The following is a 19140-nucleotide window of genomic DNA, read 5'->3' as shown; positions in this document are numbered from 1 at the left end:
ATTATTTAAGATACAAATTATTATATTATTTTTTTTATTTTTACGAAAAATTTGGTGATATTAAATAAACATACATTTGTAACATAGCGTTCACTTTATATGACATTATGTATTTATATATTTTTATATAAATGTACTTATTATGTTCCGATGCTCACTAAAAGGCATTTACATGTTCAAAAGTATACTTAAATGTATGTAAATGCATAATTGTGAATTGGTAAATAAAGAGAATTAAGTTTGGTTATAAAAAAAAATGAAAAGAGCATTTTTTTGCCTATTGTTCGTAGTTATAAATTCATTAACAGTTTACTGTAATGATAATAGTGAGAATAATGGACAAAATGGGGATGATATAAATAAAGGTTATTATGATTCATATGAAGATGATATTGACGAAAATAATTTCGAAGTCCCCATCGATTGTGAGGGGGGCGAGTGTTTGAATTCGATGGATAATATAAACAAAATGATTGATGAGAAAAAAGATAAAATACGAAGACGAAGAAAACGAGGAAAACCAATACAAATAGTCAAACCAAATGTAAATCACACAGAATTAATTATAATAGAAGAAAATTTAGCAATTTTGAAAAAAATAAGTAAACCAATTGCAATTGTATCCGTTTTAGGAGATATGCACACAGGAAAATCATTTTTACTTAACTTAATTAATGAACAACTAGTTGGTGATATTAATAAAAGAGACAAAACTATTGAAAATGGTTTTAAAGTTGGAAATGATATCACTGCTAGTACATATGGTATATGGATATGGTCTGAGCCAATTGTAATAACAGTACAAAAACTAAAAGAGATGTATGAATATATAGATACTAATTTTATATCTTTTGTTAAAAGTTATGAATATGAAAAAGACGAATATAATGAAGAAATAATAGATTTATTAAATTTATATAAATCGGATAATTGGATTTCAAAAGTACATGATCTAAATTTAAGTGACACTGATGAAGTTAATCTTATATTAATGGACACACAAGGTTTGAACAGTCCTAATGTAAATAAAAGATATGACGAAATATTATATGCGTTAACAAACTTGATATCTACTGATATAATATTTTTAACAATGAAAATGATAAATAATAAAGATTTAGAATTTATTGAAAATATAACAAAGGATGCAAACTTGTTTATGTTAAGAGCTTATACAAGATCTAATGGTGCTACATTTTCAATTAAAAAAACAAAATTTGATAAAATATTAGACAATATGAATAATATAGAAAATAATTCGTTAATATTAGAAAGTATAGCTTCTAAAAATTTGATGTGGGTTGTGCATGATTTTAGTCAACGCTTAGATGTAAGAAAAGGGAAGTTATGGCTAGATATATTATTAAATTCAGATAGAAGAGATTTAGATATTAAATATTGGAGAAAAATCATATCTAATAAAAGCAAAGATAAACATGATGCCTATACAACAAAGCAAAAAAAAATTGAATACTTAACATATACAAAAGATGGAAATACGGAGATAACTAATGAAATGTCGACGAATTACAAATTAGGAGTATTATATAAAAATATAGATTGTGTTTTGTTAAGACATATGTATAATAATAAAGATCTTGATTTTACAAATGTAAATTTAAACGATTTAAATGACGAATATAAAAATGATATTATGGTGCTACGATATAAAATATATTTAAGAGCAATGTTGTACCCTAAAAAAATGTATTCTAATGTTCAGATGAATAATATAATTAATAAACTCATAAAAGATAAAAAAGGTGATAGTAAAAATGATACAAAGGAAAATACTAGCTCTACTACCAATAAAAATACAGATGATGAAACAAATGGCATGTCAGAAGCTCATAACAGATATATGTCAGGAGATGATATATATGATTTTATTACATTTTTAGTTAAATCAGCAAATCAAAATTTATTTACTAATGTGAATCAATTTTTTAAACATTTTAAAATTAACAGAGCTGAAATAAGTAGAAATGATTTAATATTTTTATATAAAAAATATTTATTACAATTTATGGAAAATGATGATGTCGAATTTATTAGTTACATAAATGATGATAGTGATGAGTTTATAAAAAGTTTAGAATCAAAGTTAAATGAGAATGAAAAGGATGGAGATAATAAATCTCAAAATGATCCATCATTTAATGAAGATTTTATGGATGAAGACGAAGAAAGAGAAGTGCATCAAAAGAAAGATGTTTATAAACAACTACCACCTTTAATTAATGAAATAATTAAATACGAAGAATTAATTAGAGAACAAATATTAAATATATGGTATAAGTATACTGAAAGTGATTTTCATGATGAAGAAGAAAAAGAATTGATAAAAGATATAGAATCTAATTTATATGAAAGATTAGACTTAATTAAAAATGAAATGATAGCATTGGGAGAAGCAAACATTAAAAAGTTTTGTAAAATTGCATGTGAAGATGCTTTACAAATAGTTACAGAAGATATAAAAATGAAAAGTGATCAATATCCAATTAAACAAAAAGAACTAACTGTTTTTTTTGAATCAGTTAGCTATAATTTACTTAAATATTTGGAAAAAAAACTTTCTAAAAATTCGGAAAAATTAGATCTTATATATTATAAGGATGAAATATGTACCCCATTAATTAATAACGCATTCCAAGAATTTTATTATTTAAAAAAGAAAAATATAACATTAAATGAAAATAAATTAAAATCATTTTTTGGTAGTGCTGTATCAAAAGGAAAGGAGGTTTTTGAAAATTTAGCAGAAAATACTGATAATATCACGGAATATTTTAAAAATAAAAATGTATTTTACACAGTTTTAGATAAATGGAATGCAGAAGCTATAAATGTTTATATGGCTACTTTAAATGATTTTTCAAAAGAAGAAAAAGAAATTGGTGATGAATATTTAGTTATTTTAGATAACAGTATAAAAGAATTAAAACAAAAAGCTTTAGAAAAATGGAATAACCATTGTAAAGACAAAACAAATGCTTTATATAATATGCATAAAAATAATTTAAAAAATAATTTCCTTGAGAATTTTAATTTCCCATTAGATGAATTAGTATTACAAGATATATTTTTAAATTTAAAAAATCAAGAAGAATTGAAATATATGGAAATATATTGTGCTAATGAAGAATCATGGGTTGCTGAATATAAAAACTTTTTAGAATTAGCTGATGAAGTATTTAAATATATTAAGGATGAAAATTTAAAAGCAATACAAGTAACTTGCCAGCAACCTTTAGATGAATTAAAAAATGCAATAAAAGGAGAAATACATAAATATTATTTATGGAGTTCACTAAAAACTACATTGTTTAATAGAGCACTTGTTGTACTTTCAAATAATATAGAAAATATTTATTTAAAAAATCAAAGAGAAAATAAAATACAATCTTCTATTGAAGAAAATTTTACTTTAAAAAATCCACAATATAGAAAAATCTCAAAAGAATTAATGAGTAAAGTTATTAATAGGTGGTTGAATAATGATATATATAATATATATTATCCAATTATAAGAAAGCAATTAATACATAAAATTATTTGTTATCTTGGTATAATTATATTATTATTTATATCATCATTAATTTTATATTTTAAAAAATTCCATGCAAGCTTCTTATTCTTAATAACAATTTCCTTATTTATGATATTTGGATATGCACAAATATCTTTATATATGAAGAAATTTTTTAGACACATTGTATTTTATATGTATGAAGGTATAGCTAATGTTTTTGGAACTGAGGGTGCTATAATTTTTACTGTTTTACTAATTTCTACTACTGCAATTTATTTATACAATTATCATATTGTTAGATTTAAAAATAAAGTTGCAAAAAATACAAAAAAGCTTTTACAATCACAAAGCATTATGAACTTATCTGGTTTTGGAGCCTTTAAAGATATGGGCGCTTCAGGTTCTAGAATGAGATTTTTCAAACCAAATGTTATTAAATTTGACGATTATGATAAAGATGGTAAATACCATTCATCAAATATCCCTCATGATATAAAATTAAACAATGATGCCTCTCAGTTTATGGATATGAAAGATAGAGGAAATCGAGGAAACAAAATGGATGATTATACATCTTACACTAATCCAAGCAAATTTTATAGAAGATCATTCTTAGGTTAATCATAATGGAATGTTTTTATTTCACTGGCCTTTATATAATCGAGCATTTTAAATTGCTTATAAAAAACATGTTTTAGAAAAATGTTTTTAAATCTTGTCAACCTTAAAAAACAAGACGCATATATATACTATATTCAAGTGCATAAAAAATTCACTTTGTCATTATAGTATAATGATACATAAGTTTACTTTGTATTCATTTTATTGGATTATTTTTATTTTTTGTATTTTTAAATGTGCATTTTCAATTGTTTTCAATCCATTAATTTTATTAATTTTGAATTGGAAATTATTGTTAGTCATTTTATTTGCATTTTTTATTACTTATATAAAAATATGTATTTGTTTTGTTCTTTTCATTTTAATTATGTTTATATAAATATTATATTATCATATATTTATTTATTTTTTTTTACATAAACAATCTGCTTGTTTTAAATTGTATATTTATTCAAACGCAAATCTTCTTATTTTTTTTCATATTATTTTTTCCCTTTTGAATTGTTAATTATTTTAAGCTTAAAAAATGTATTATAGAAATAAAAATACAAAAAAAAGGGGGGAAATATATGAACATAAATTATTAAATACACTTTTGGACATTAAAAATGGTAAAAAGATAAACCTTATTTGGGGTAGCAATATTGATCTAATACAATATTCTAATTGATTTAATAATAATAAAACAAATAATATACATAAACTTATACAAAAAAAAGAAAAAAAAATGCAAAAGGCTTGCATGTCTGTATGTGTTTTTTTTTGAAGTTTTATATAGCCTTTTTCCCAGTATATAAAGTATTCCTTGTATCATCCAATCCTATTCGATCATGAACATAGTTCACCTTTTTACTACATGTTTTTTCAAATATGGCAATTTCAGGTATGCATTTTGTTATATCATCATCATGTTTGTGTAAACATAAAATTAATGGCTGCATATTACACACTACTTGTTCTTTTAACTTGGAGCCAACCTTAAACTCACTCATCTACACATTTAAAAAGGGGAAAAATAATATTTATAAATTGAAAAGGGTTAGCAAAATATATACTCTATGCGCGCATTTATCATGAAGGTATTTAATAATTTTACAAATAAATTTTTTATGCTTAATTTTGTCCTTTTGAACAAATTGTGAAATTAGTATAATATGCAAATACATCGAAACATATATCTAACTACATTTATTTAAAGTGAAAAATGTTCTTAAGCTGGTTAAAGTAAAACAAAAAGAATGTTACCTTATAGTTCGCTGGGGTTTTCTTTTATTAAATCACTATATGAATCATATACATTCCGAAGAAATTTATTTTTATCAAGCTAATTTTAATGAAGTATCGTTGTATAAAAATAATTTTTTATGATAACAATAAAACTATTGTTAGCATATTTTTATTTTGAACAAATTATATTAAAAAATGGTAATCCAAATATTTTTATTTCGCTACTTGCATATCTACAGTTTGTTGAATGGCATTATATAAACAATGATAAATGATATATAATCGGGGATATAATAAATTTAAAAATTTTGCTATTTTTTTTATTTCAAATATGTGAATAATTATGTAATTGAATAAATATATACATATACTAATGCAATAGATTTTATTAGTTTTTTTTTCATTCGTTTTTTATTTCATAAAATTTTTTTTTGTTATATGATTTTAGTAAAAAAACTATATATTAATTATGCACATAATATTTAATCCTATATATCAATAATAACCATATATTTAAGCATATGTTTTGTTTGATAGTAAAATGAAAGTAGACTTAAATGAAATATTCCAAAATTATAACTATAATGAGACGGTGAAACAGATAGAAAACTTACGTAATACTATAACTAGTAAGGAGGATAGTATAAAAGAGTTTTTGCGAAAAAAAAGTAGTAATGTTATTAATAATACTATTAAGATTAAGAATATATACTCTAGTGTATATAATATAAAAGATAGTTTGGATAATATAATTACAAGTTATGAAGATTTAATTGATGATGTTAAAAATACAACAGCTGTTAACTTTAAAGAGGTTTCATCATCATCTTATAAAAAAGAATTATCAAATTTTGAAAAGACTGTTGTAAAGGATGTATGGAATAAAAAATATGAAAGTTATGAGTTTTTATTTCAAAACTCTTTTTTTGATTTATTAAATAATGAAGAAAATAATTACTATGATTTTATGAAAAAAAGTAAAGAAGAATTAGTTAATTATGATTGTTTTTATTTAAATAATTATACAAACAATATATACTTTGATATTAATAAAAAAGTGAGTGAAGAAAATTATATATATGTCTTAAATAAAATATATACTGACATATTTATATGCTTAAAATTTCTTAATTCCCTTTTTAAAAACCAAATAATTAGAGATATTTATATAAAAATATTTAATAGTAAAAATTCAGTTAAATACTTAAATTCCTATATATATAAACATAAAGAAAACTTTTCAAACATTATATTAAAATTGATATATTCTTCTTATTATAATTTAACTTATAGTACATCCACCAAAATTAAATTAATCACAAAATCATTGATTGTCTTGTTAATATACTGCAATGAAAAAAATGCACACACAAATGAAATAATAAAAGGTGATCTTTTTGAAAATATTTTGGAAAATCGAATGAATCTAATATATAATTTAATTGGTCAAAACCCAGAGAAAAATGTATCTTCCAAATGTATAGCTAACATATCTTTACACCCAAATCAAGATATTTCCTTCGAAAGTTTAAAAAATAATTTTAAAAAAGCTACATACTTATTATTAAATACTAAATATACCTTGATGTTGTTAGCACGTTTTGACCCTCAGAAAATTCACAAAATATTGAATGAAGAAATTATTTACGATCCAGTTAAAAACATAATTAATTATAATACACAAACTAGTTACAACAATGATGAAGATAATATGGCATCTTCAAGTGACATAAAAAATAAATCGGGTTTAACGGAAACAAATCAAAATTTTGAAAACAATGAAAATAATAAATTTATCCAACTTATGAAAAATGATTTGTTTATATTACAAGATATATTTTTTAAAAATAATAATAATAAACAAACTAATCAAGTGAACAAAATCAAGTCATATTATAATCACGCTATTAATAACATTAACGAAATAAACAACATCATAAATAAAAATGATGTAGCAAAATTTAGATTATTATATAAAAGATATACAGAATGTGCTATTGATATATATAGGTATATGATAAAATTATTACATGACTATTACTATAAAAATAAATATAGTTGTATATATGAACATTTGTTCACAAAATATGAAGACATAAAAATGTTTCAAAAAAAATTAAGACAAGATATATTAATAAGAGAAAACAATTTTAACAAATATATAAATGATGTTAATATTTGTATATATTATAATAACAATTTAAATTTTATTCATGATAGAATTTTTGAAATATATATATTTCTTTTTTTAAATAAGTATATATGTGCAATACCATTCTTTGATTCAAAAGATATTAACAAATGGAAAATAATAATTTTAAAATTTTTGAAAAATTTATTTCATAATATATCATTGTCTTATCATAATAATAATATTATTCAAGATTATATATTTTATTCTTTTGTTTTAAATTCATTTTATTTTTTTTATCAATTTTATAATAATAATGATCTAGAATGTGCATACTCAAAATTTTATCAAATCGAAAAATATTCAAATGAGACTAACAAAATTAAGGAAAACAATGACATGGATTTATATCAATATTTTTTAATAAATAAAAATACATTAAAAGATAAAATTTTTCATACAGAATTTAAAGAGTTAATAAAAGAAAAAATAAACCCATTAATATATTCTGCATATAAACTGATTATATTTATAGAAAATAAAGAAATTATAAAAAATTGTAATGATACAAATTTTTTGTTTATCAGTACTGATCAAAATAAAGTGAATTTTTTTAACATATTCAATTCTTTTGTAAATTTATTGAATGTTCCAAGTGAGGCCCAATTTAATTGGCAAAATCAAATTGATGAAGTTGACAAAAAAAATAAAGACATATATTTCGATAAATTAAACAAATTTGATCTTCTAAATGACTTTTTAAAATTCAATCATGAAATTTCTAAGAATGTAAATTTGCCACAAAATGGAAATGATCATATTTTAGATAATGTACCATTAAATGGTAATGGCAGTATTAATAATTATGAGGGTATGGAGAATAATATTAATATATCAGAACAAGCTTCTACTAATCATATAGAAATAAAAGAAAATATAAATGAAAAAGAATATGCCGAACTATATTTTTTTATGAATTTGTTCAAATATAATAGTAAAAAAAGTTTTAATACATTTTTAGATTCCTCAAAAGATGAAAATAATAATGATACAAATAGTGTGCATAGTAATTTTCTAAAAGACGAAGAAGAAGAAAGAAACTTTCTTGTAACGGATATAAAAAGCATTTACTTTTCTTTAGTATATAAAATGTTTAAAATAATATTAAAATGCTTGTGTATAGAATATTTTAGCAACTTAGAAAAATATTTATATTCTTATATTCCGATTTTATTTAATAATGATATAAAAAATATAACATGTGAAAAAGTGAACTGTCATTTAATAAATATATTTATGTTTTCAAATATTTTGATATTATATATTGAAAAAGTTATGAATACAAATATGTATAGAGATATTATAATTTTTATTATAAAATTGTTATTGCAAAAAAAATTGTTTTTTATTTATTACACATTTATTGAAAAAATAAAAAGATTGTATCTATCGAGCATTGAAAAAATAAGCCAAGATGGATTCAGTAAAAATATTTTAGATAAAAAATTAACAGGATTATATAATATTATACTCTTGGATTTAAGTTTTGCAGATAAAATATTAGACAAAAATACAATAGTAAACAAATCACTATATGAAAATCTTATTTCAAGATATCGAAGAAATAAAAAGTACTACATTAAGTCTTGCCTTTATTTTATTGATATATATAAAGAAAAATATAATGCTTATAGTGATAAAAAAATTAGCAGTAATAATATAACAGAAAATAATAATTTTTTTGTAAAAAAAATTAATAAAGAGTACACCAGTAATGAGAAGGAAGCCAAATATAATAGTACTTCTAGCAGTTTGCTCAAAATGATAATTGATAATTTATTAGTAGAACTAAATAACTTCGATAATCTTAGTAACATTATTTTTCAAAAGCACATTTTATCATTATCTCAAAGCATGATTAAAAATACTTACTTTTTATATTATTTATTTGTTCACGATTCAATTATAAATAATACACTTATAGATATGCTGGAGCCTAAAAATTCATCCATAGAAATTTTTACTTTCAATCAGGTTCATACAATTGATCATTGCTTTATTGAAGAGAAGTTACTCGATTTTTTTTTTTAGCCTTCATTTAAGTTTTTTTCGATTTTTGCCTTCCACTTAAATTTTGTTTATTTTAATTATCTCCATTTTTTTTGTTCCCTTTTTAAGCTTATATTGATACGCAAGATATAGCGCTTGTCTTTCTCGCATTTTTCATTTTTTTTTTTTGCATATTATGTGTACATATATGCATAATATATTTTTTAAGGGCATATTTCCCCAAATTTCCCTTTTTATTTATATTAAATTTACTATTCCTATGCTTTTGTTGCATAGTTATGTATTATTTTATTATGCCACTATAAACATCAGAAATTATATTACTATTTCTATTTGCTCCGTTAGTTATTAATAGACATTCTCATTTATTATATATTAAAAAAATAAGCTTATTAATTATTATAAATATACTATAGTTTTAGTATTTTCATTATTGCTGGTATATTATTTTTTCGGCACAAACTGCAATAATAACAATAATTTTGCTTATTCCCTGCTTCTCAGAAAAAATGAAAAAACACGATGACAAAATTTACCAAGAAATTCAAAATGAAGAAGAATATAAACAGCTTTTTAATGAAAAAAATGATATGCTATATATCATTGATGTATATACTAAGTGGTGTGGGCCATGTCTGATTACTTTTGAAATAATAAATAAAATTTATAAGCACAATTATGTTTTTTGTGAAAGTGTAAAAATATTTTCAGTATGCGCAGAAACTGTTGCATCATTAAAAAATTACGATAACAATTCAATGCCTTTTTATATTATATTAAAAAATGGAGAAATAATACAACAAGTACAGGGATCCAATACGCCGTGCATTTTCTCTCTCATAAACGAACACTTGGCTAATAAAAAATTGAATTAGTATATTTTTGTTAGTGCATAACTATATGCATATCCACTTTTGTATAATTAAATTGGGAAGAAATATACAACATAAATAAGTAAACCGATAAAAGTTAAGCAGATACATATGCGTAACAACACTATTACAAGATAACCTAGCAAGAACAAAATTTGTTTGCATGAACTATGCATGCAATTTTTGATACGTAAAAATATACTTCCCATATAAAAAATGTATATATATGCATAATTAGCAGGCCTAATGAGAATTGTATAATCTCATGAATCCCTAACTTTGCATAGGCAAAGAAAAGGCTTATCAATTTTATAATTTTTTTTATTTCATGTTTTTTTCCTCCATCAAAAAATGGAGCAATATAGTTCATTATTAATGTGAAAGTTTTTTAAATATAACACTAAGAAAACATTCGACGTTTACAGTTACACATTTATAAGTTTAAAAAAATTGTTGTACTATTAGTTTGTTATGAATTTTCAGAGTTTTTTTTGTGTACTATGGCAAAATTACCTAAACACTCTTTAAGCATTCTTTAAACATTCATTTATTTCTTCAATAATATTTGAAACAGAGGCAATTTGTGAATTTAGTTGGTCGACTTTTTCGGTGTACATATTTCTAACTTCTTCAGGTACCTTTTGCTCATAATTGGGATCTTTGATTTTCTTTAAATATGAATCTAAAGAATTCTGTAATTTTTTATTTTTATTTATCATGTTGGCTAATAAAGGTTTTAGATATTCTTCAGTAGATTGGACATATATAATAAATTTATCAGAAATAATATCTTTTAGACATTTTTTTATTTGTATTTTTAATTCATCCGATAAATCTTGGAAATCATAATTAACAATTTCTAAAGAATTTAATTTTGCTAATACTTGTATTTTATTTTTTACTTTTTCTAAAAATTCTTTATCTTTACTACTTTTTGCAGAAATAAAGCAATTTAACTTAGTTTTTGGTGGTATATCAAGATTTGATATAAAAGATCTAAATTGCTTAACAATATTCATAAATACATTCATTTCTGCATTTATTTCTTCATTAACCCATGCTTCTATAAATTCAGGATAGCTAGCTATAGATATAGAATCAAATTTGGATTCTTTGTCTGCAATTTTTTGATATAATTCTTCAGTAATAAAAGGAGAAATTGGGTGTAATAGTCTGAGACCATAATCAATACATATATGAAGAGTTTTGTTAGCAGCATATCCGCTAGATATATTATTATTCTTGGAGTATGGGCATGTTTTTCCATCCTTTTCACCACAAGTTTGATCTTGTGCTATTTCATCTTGTCTCTTGTCACTTTCTACTTTTTTATGTGGACATTCTTCTGAATATGCATTAAGTCTTCCTTTGATTAATTCGAGATATATGTCGCATAAATCATATAACCAGAAATTATATGAAGCAAAAGAAACCTCTGAAAAGTTATAATTTTCAAAATTTTCATTTGCACTTTTAATATACATGTTTAATCGATGTAATATCCATTTATCTTCCCAATTAAATGAATGAGCATATTCTGGATTTTTTAGCAAAATGTTAGAATCATCATAATTACTTGGTAATGATTTTAGAAAAAATTTAATTGCATTCCATAATTTATTACAAAAATGTCTATACCCAACAATTCTATTAATATCTAGATTTACATTTCTACCTTGTTTTAAATAAGTTAATAAACCAAAACGTAATGCATCTGTTCCACATTCTGGTATTCCTTTTGGAAATTCTTTTTTCTGTAATTCTAAAGCTCTTTTAATTTCTTTTTCGGGCAGATTTCCTTCATATAATTTTTTATTTAAGTCTTGTAAACTTATACCATTAATAATATCTAATGGGTCAACAACATTTCCTTTACTTTTACTCATTTTTTCACCTTTCGAATCTCTAATCATAGCATGTAAATAAATTGTATTGAATGGCAATTTTTTCATTAGATGTATAGAAACCATAACCATTCTTGCAACCCAAAAAAATAGTATATCTTGTCCAGTTTCTAAAATGGTATTAGGGAAAAATAAATCTAAATCTTTTGTTTTTTCTGGCCAACCTAAAGAACTAAATGGGACTAAAGAAGATGAAAACCATGTATCTAATACATCTTCATCTTGTACTAATTCAAATTCTGTATTTTCATCAACTAATTTTTTTGCTTTTTCTAAGCATTCTTCATAAGTTCGTCCAACAACCCATTTTTCATCCTCTTGTTCACATGGATCATTATCATTACTATTTATTTGATCTTCCTTTTTGGTATTATTTTTAGTTATTATTTTATAAGCAGGTATACGATGGCCCCACCATAATTGCCTAGAAATACACCAATCTCGAACATTTTCGAGCCAATAAAACCATGTATTAACATGTAATGAAGGAAGAATTACAAGTTCTTTTTTTTTAACATAATCAATGGATTCTTTAGCTAAATCGGAGCAATTTAAATACCATTGTGGGATGAGCATATATTCAATTATATCATTTGTTCGGGAACATAATGGTAATGTCATAGGATTTGGTATTTTATCAGACAATAAATTTAATTTTTTTAATTCTTCTTGAATTTTAAATCTGCATTCAAATCTATGTAAACCTTCAAATAAAGGTCCACCATTTTTATTAATATGTCCATCTAATGTATATATATTAATATAATTTAATTTGTGCCTTTTCATCATCTCATAATCATTTTTATCGTGAGCTGGTGTAATTTTGACAGCACCAGTACCATATTCCATATCTACATAATCATCAGCAATAACTATCATTTTTCTATCTTTAATAAATGGATGTTCTAATTCTTTTCCTATTAGATGCTTATATCTTTTGTCATTTGGATGTACAGCTACAGCCACATCTCCTAACATTGTTTCAATACGAGTTGTTGCGATTTCAATTTTTTCTTCACTATTTTTTACTGGATAAAAAAATTTATATAAAACACCAACTTCAACTAAATGATTAAAAGATGGAATTTTTACTTTTGTTGGTTTCTTAATTTCTTCATTATTTACTTCGATATCTGATAATGCAGTTTTTAAATGTGGACACCATGCTACTAATCGATTATCTCTATAAATTAATCCGGCTTCATAAAATCGAACAAATGCCTCTTTTACTGCCATAGATAATTTTTCATTCATAGTAAAATATTCTCTTGACCAGTCAACTGATGCTCCTATACTTTTTATTTGGTTATTAATTTTATTTCCATGTACATCTTTCCATTCATATATTTTCTTTACAAATTCCTCCCTTCCATAATCATGTCTTATTTTGTTCTCTTTTTTATATAACATTTTTTCAACAACAGTTTGTGTTGCTATACCTGCATGATCTGTTCCGGGTACATATAATGTTAAATAGTTTTTCATTCTTTTATATCTAACTAACGAATCTTGAATAGCTACTGTCAATGTATGCCCAATATGCAATGTCCCCGTAATATTAGGGGGTGGTAACACAATAACAAACTTTTTTGCATTATCTTTATTTTCTATCAACTCTTTTTTAGGCTTAAAGTAGCCATTTTCTTCCCAAAATTTATACCATTTTAGTTCGACGTCCTTAGGGTCATAAGCATCTTTCATATGCTCTAAATTTCCCTTGATAACACTTTTTTTTTCTACCATATTGAAACTATTATTTCGTATACTTCTTCGTATATTGTTATTTATTTTTTTACAACGTGATGTATTGTTACACTGATAAATTAAACCGTTTAATATTCCTCTTTTATACATACAAACGAGGATAATATACGAAAAAAGGGAGATTTACTCCTTTTTTTTATCAAATTTATATTTTTTTAAAGTTTATTTTTTTCTTAAAGATGTAGATTACCCATGGGTTAATAAATTCAAGAATAAAAATGTATATTTAAAAAAATTATAATAGCCAATTTCTTAATATACAAATATATATTATATATTATGTATCGTTTCCAAATGGCTATATTTTTAGAATATCGAAAATGTAGTAAAACAAAAATAGTACTGTTTTAATTTTTTTAATTTAATTATTCATATATAGATAGAATTAATTTTTTCATTTAATAAAAAGTATTCCATTATATGCGTATCTTTTTCATATGCTTGCCAAATTTCGTTGTTATATATTTTTTAAAACGACGGTACGTGAAGTAAAATTTGTAATAGCAAATATGCCATGTTATGAACAAATAAAAAAGAAAAAATAGAAAAAAAACAAATTTAATTAAATAAATAATAGAGTAATTATTAATTTAATGTAATAAGGTTTAACAAAAATAATAGAAATATGGAAACATCCAATTTTTATATATCCATATATGTATTTATTTTTTTAATTTTCACATTTTAAGACGTTGTAATTGAGATTGCCTAAATTGTTTCCAATGTATAGGGGAAAAATTATCCCATATATAGGTTTTAACTAAGCATAATGGCACACATATATATAACATATGTATATATAATAAATGTGTATGTTTTATATATATGCTCATTGCTGCATACTTAGCATGTTATGATCATGGGAAAAATTAAAATATTTTGAGGGACTAATGAAAGGAATTATTTGATGCCCTTGAAAATAACATAAATAAATTCACATATTTGATATGCTTATTTTTGAAGTTTTCATATGTACTTACTTTGTATATCCGTATTAAAATATTCTTTCCAGGTTTTATGGTACACAATATTATTTTGGTCATTGCAACTTTTGGTATTATATGCATTTATCTGAAATTCAGTTTGATTATGATTATTTCGATCATTTATAGTATTACATATATTTGGATTCATGTTTTTAAAAGGGTTTGCTATTTTAGCATATGCCTGAACTGAAGTATAACAATCATTATTTGGGGAACTAAAAGGTGGTGGCATATTAAATGCCGAATTAAAATTTTCTGAACGCATTTTACAATTATCATGAATGCCATATTTGTTAATTTGTGTCTTTGCTTGATATATCAATTGTTTCATGCCATAACTTTCACATTCAGTGCCATTCATATAATAATAATAATATCTGTGATTTTTATCATAAATTATATTTGATGGTATAATCCTAGGATCAACATTTTTTAGTTCATCCTTCTGTATACATTTCTTTTGATATTTTTGAGAGTAAATGTTTTTCGTATTTAGACTATTTATATCTGCATTGTAATTTATTTGACATACTTTATTTTGCATTACAAGAGTTATAAATTGATTATCCATCATATGGTTATTTTTTTTATGATTAATTTTATTTGGTAAGATATTAATAAAATTCTTAGAAATTTGATAATCCTTTTTTATGTCTTCATTATTTCTTTTATGAATATCCATATTAAAGTTGTTATTAATTTGTTCAATTTTTTGTGACAATAAAACAGAAGAGTTGGTAATAATACTTTGATGATTATTTTCTGTCTTTTTCCCTTCTTGTATATTTGAAGAGCATACAACAGATATTAAATTATTTTTTTTTTCATTTTCCATGATATTCTGTTTTATATATTGACTTTTTATTATATCCATTTTGTAACTTGTACTACATTTATTTTCTCTTGAAAATTGAACAGGAAAGTTTTTAACTTTATTCATTTTATTGTCTATATTATTTGGCATACAAATATAATTGGAAATGACACTATCAATGTTTTCTTTTTTGGTCATCAATAGATTATTTGTATGTGTTAGACTGTTGTAAATATGATAAGATTCTTTCAGTTTCACATTTTTACTATTTCCCTGTTCATTAGTTTTCCTTTCTTTTTCCATTTTTCGGTTTAAAGATTTACTTTGTTTATTTTTGGCTATATGCTTATTTCTAATCTCTTTAAGCGCTTTAATGGTGATTTTTTTATTGTTTTGTTTTAACATACTAATCCATTCTCTTTTATATCCATTTCTCTCACATGCTAATAAACAATATTTTTCCGCTATATCCCATACATCTAATATATAGGCAGCTCTATATAGATCTCTTATTTTCATGTCTCCAAAAGTGGATCTAGATGTTGGAAATAAATTATTTGATGATAAAAGTTCATCACATTTTTTAATATTAGTCATTCTTTTTTGATGTAAAGCTTTTCTTAATATTGCTCTCCCATATGTTCCTATTGGAACATTAAAACCAGGATACCATTCAATTAAATATTTTTTTTTTTTAAATTCGTTATGTGAATAATTATTTACTTTTTTTATTTCCTTATCATTATATTCTAATATTTCATTACATTTTTGTCCGTTTTCAAATATCCGACAATCCCTACTAGAAATTTGATTCTGTGCATTATTATTTTTTATTATATAATTTAAATGAGTATCATTTTTCTTAGAGTAATAATACATTATTTGGTTTCCTGAATAGGTAGACGCATTATTTAATTCATTAAAATCGATGTTTTGTTGTTTGTTATTTGGTTTACCATATTTAAATTTGTCTTTCGCAATGACAAGCGGATGCTCATTTTTTTGTTTATAGCCGTTTTTATCAGAAATATATTGGTTTATGTCTTTATCTGTATTATCAATTGTTATTTCATGATGAAATATTTGCATATTTTTTTGAATATTAGACATGTTTTGTCTTTCTTTCCTGATATTATTATGGGTTACTTTTTCAAACATATCCATTTTCATCCTTCCTCGATTTATTTCTTCAATTGTATAAGTACATTTATTTTTAACAATTTGATAAATTATTCCATTTCTACATTTTTCTCGTAATCCAGATATACAACACAGTCTAATATTTTGTTCGTATTTTTGAATTTTATTATAATTTTTTTTTTCCCATCCCTTAAAAAATGTACGTTGTACCCAATATATTTTTGGCTTTCTATTTTTATTATCATGTTTTATTATCACTATATTTGGGTTACATTTTTTTTCTAAAATTTGAAATTTTTTATTCTTTTCATTAAAGCAATTATTTACAAAATAACTTTGAAATGAATAAACATTGTTTGCTATGTTTTTCATTTGTGGTATTTCATATTTACGATATTCACAAACATTTTTTATATTACTGGCGTCATTTTTTTGAGGGAAATCCTTTTCATCAATATTGTCTTTGCTATAATAATTTTTCACCTTATTAAATTTCAATCTTTTTTTTATGTGGTTTTTTATAACATTGTTAGACTTTACGAAGTTTCGACATAAGTTATGCAGTTTTGCATTTTTACAACTATTTTTGAAATAGCTAGTTATACTTATATTTGATATGTATGAATAGTTTACATATGAAAGAGGAATTGTATAGACACATTTATTTTGAAGATTAATAATTTTAGAAGGGGTAATATTAATTTGATTATAGGGATACAAAAAAAGACTATTTTTTTTACCAGATATATTTAGTTTTCTTTTCTCATATCCTAAAAGTCTAACATTTTTTCTTTTATTTTTTACATTACAAATAATAATATCATCATAAAAAAATTTGTTCTCATTTTGATTACAGTATAATTTGGTTGAGATATATTCTATACATTCGGACTGTGTTTTTTCCTCTTCATAATTTGAATTACTATGACATATTTGGTTTGTTTTTAAAATTGTTTCAGAAACTTTCTTTATCTTTTTAAAAAAATTGAATAAATTAAAATTTTTATTATTATTAATGTTTTTTATTTTTTTTAATATCCTTTCTTCTTCAACATTTTCAATGTTATGGGATTGTTTTGATAATACAACACCAGATTTATATTTATGTCCAAATTTTAAATCATTTCTTTTTTCTTTTTTTTTATCCTCATTTAATATATTGTAATAATTGCTCAATATATTTTTAAATTTTAATGAAGACTTTATTTTTCTTTTGGGGGTGAAACTTTCTTCAAATGGTTTGCTCAAAATATTAGTATTATTATATGGCTCAAGCTTTTTGACATTTATTTTTCTAATTATATCACTATTTATAACATCGTTTTTTTCAATTTTTATTTTATCATTTATTGTCTTATTAGATTTATTTATAGTAATAAGTTCACAACTTTTTGAGGGTTTAGTGAAAGTATTTTCAAACAAATTCGAAACAAAATTATCCACAAAATTTATATGGTTACCATTTTGCTCATAATATGGAGATTTATTTAAATGCATTGGGGATGGAAAAGAAATGTGTATGTATATTTGTTTAATATAATTTGTATGGATATAAAAATGGATATATCATATTCAGCTATAAATTTAATGGTATGTAAATAAATATATGTACCATGTGTATATTAATATATTCCCCTTTTTCTTTTTATAATGCAATGCTTAATGTTGTATAGGATGCAAATTAAAAAATATGAAAGGTTGTTGAAATTTGTACAAAACAAGACCAATATATTACATTTCATTAGTATAGTTCATAAAAGTGTAACACACATTGTGTTAGGTTATCATATGAAATGATCCTATTTTGTTATTTTTCATTTGCCTCATTTTTTATATTTCTCTCAAAAACACAATAACATTTAGATTATAAGTTTTTTTTTCCAATGACATCAAGTGTATATACAGATATTCCAGAAAAATATAACGGAACTAATATACATATATGTCCATATTTATCTACTCTTGTGTAATAACATATAAGTGTATGTAAAAATTGGCTTATTTTAATTTATGCATATATGGTTTCATATTCATTAATAAATACATATATACACAGATATGTTTGTGCATAACCCC

General features: G+C 22.9%; 6 protein-coding genes across 6 annotated transcripts; 3 read left to right on the top strand and 3 right to left on the bottom strand.

Annotated features, from left to right (window-relative positions):
• Window positions 1–256: 256 nt before the first annotated feature.
• PVVCY_1302750 (conserved Plasmodium protein, unknown function) lies at window positions 257–4156 on the top strand (the record flags this gene model as incomplete). Its single annotated transcript, XM_008623949.2, has 1 exon — window positions 257–4156. One exon carries the CDS (start codon window positions 257–259, stop codon window positions 4154–4156), a length of 3900 nt encoding a protein of 1299 aa, XP_008622171.2.
• A 770-nt stretch (window positions 4157–4926) lies between these two features.
• On the bottom strand, window positions 4927–5148 carry PVVCY_1302740 (conserved Plasmodium protein, unknown function; the record flags this gene model as incomplete). The annotated part of the gene is made up of 1 exon (XM_008623948.1): window positions 4927–5148. The coding sequence occupies one exon, from the start codon at window positions 5146–5148 to the stop codon at window positions 4927–4929; it is 222 nt and encodes a 73-aa protein (XP_008622170.1).
• Window positions 5149–5924: 776 nt separating this feature from the next.
• Window positions 5925–9605, top strand: PVVCY_1302730 (conserved Plasmodium protein, unknown function; the record flags this gene model as incomplete). The annotated part of the gene is made up of 1 exon (XM_008623947.1): window positions 5925–9605. The coding sequence occupies one exon, from the start codon at window positions 5925–5927 to the stop codon at window positions 9603–9605; it is 3681 nt and encodes a 1226-aa protein (XP_008622169.1).
• A 488-nt stretch (window positions 9606–10093) lies between these two features.
• Window positions 10094–10459, top strand: PVVCY_1302720 (thioredoxin-like protein; the record flags this gene model as incomplete). The annotated part of the gene is made up of 1 exon (XM_008623946.1): window positions 10094–10459. The coding sequence occupies one exon, from the start codon at window positions 10094–10096 to the stop codon at window positions 10457–10459; it is 366 nt and encodes a 121-aa protein (XP_008622168.1).
• A 521-nt stretch (window positions 10460–10980) lies between these two features.
• Window positions 10981–14103, bottom strand: PVVCY_1302710 (valine--tRNA ligase, putative; the record flags this gene model as incomplete). Its single annotated transcript, XM_008623945.2, has 1 exon — window positions 10981–14103. The coding sequence occupies one exon, from the start codon at window positions 14101–14103 to the stop codon at window positions 10981–10983; it is 3123 nt and encodes a 1040-aa protein (XP_008622167.2).
• A 987-nt stretch (window positions 14104–15090) lies between these two features.
• On the bottom strand, window positions 15091–18561 carry PVVCY_1302700 (conserved Plasmodium protein, unknown function; the record flags this gene model as incomplete). Its single annotated transcript, XM_008623944.1, has 1 exon — window positions 15091–18561. One exon carries the CDS (start codon window positions 18559–18561, stop codon window positions 15091–15093), a length of 3471 nt encoding a protein of 1156 aa, XP_008622166.1.
• Between the last annotated feature and the right edge of the window lie 579 nt (window positions 18562–19140).

Source organism: Plasmodium vinckei, assembly GCF_900681995.1.
Source record: "Plasmodium vinckei vinckei genome assembly, chromosome: PVVCY_13".
NCBI lineage: Eukaryota > Apicomplexa > Aconoidasida > Haemosporida > Plasmodiidae > Plasmodium > Plasmodium vinckei.
Note: the sequence above shows the minus strand (reverse complement) of the source record. Positions and strands in the feature narration are given on the sequence as shown.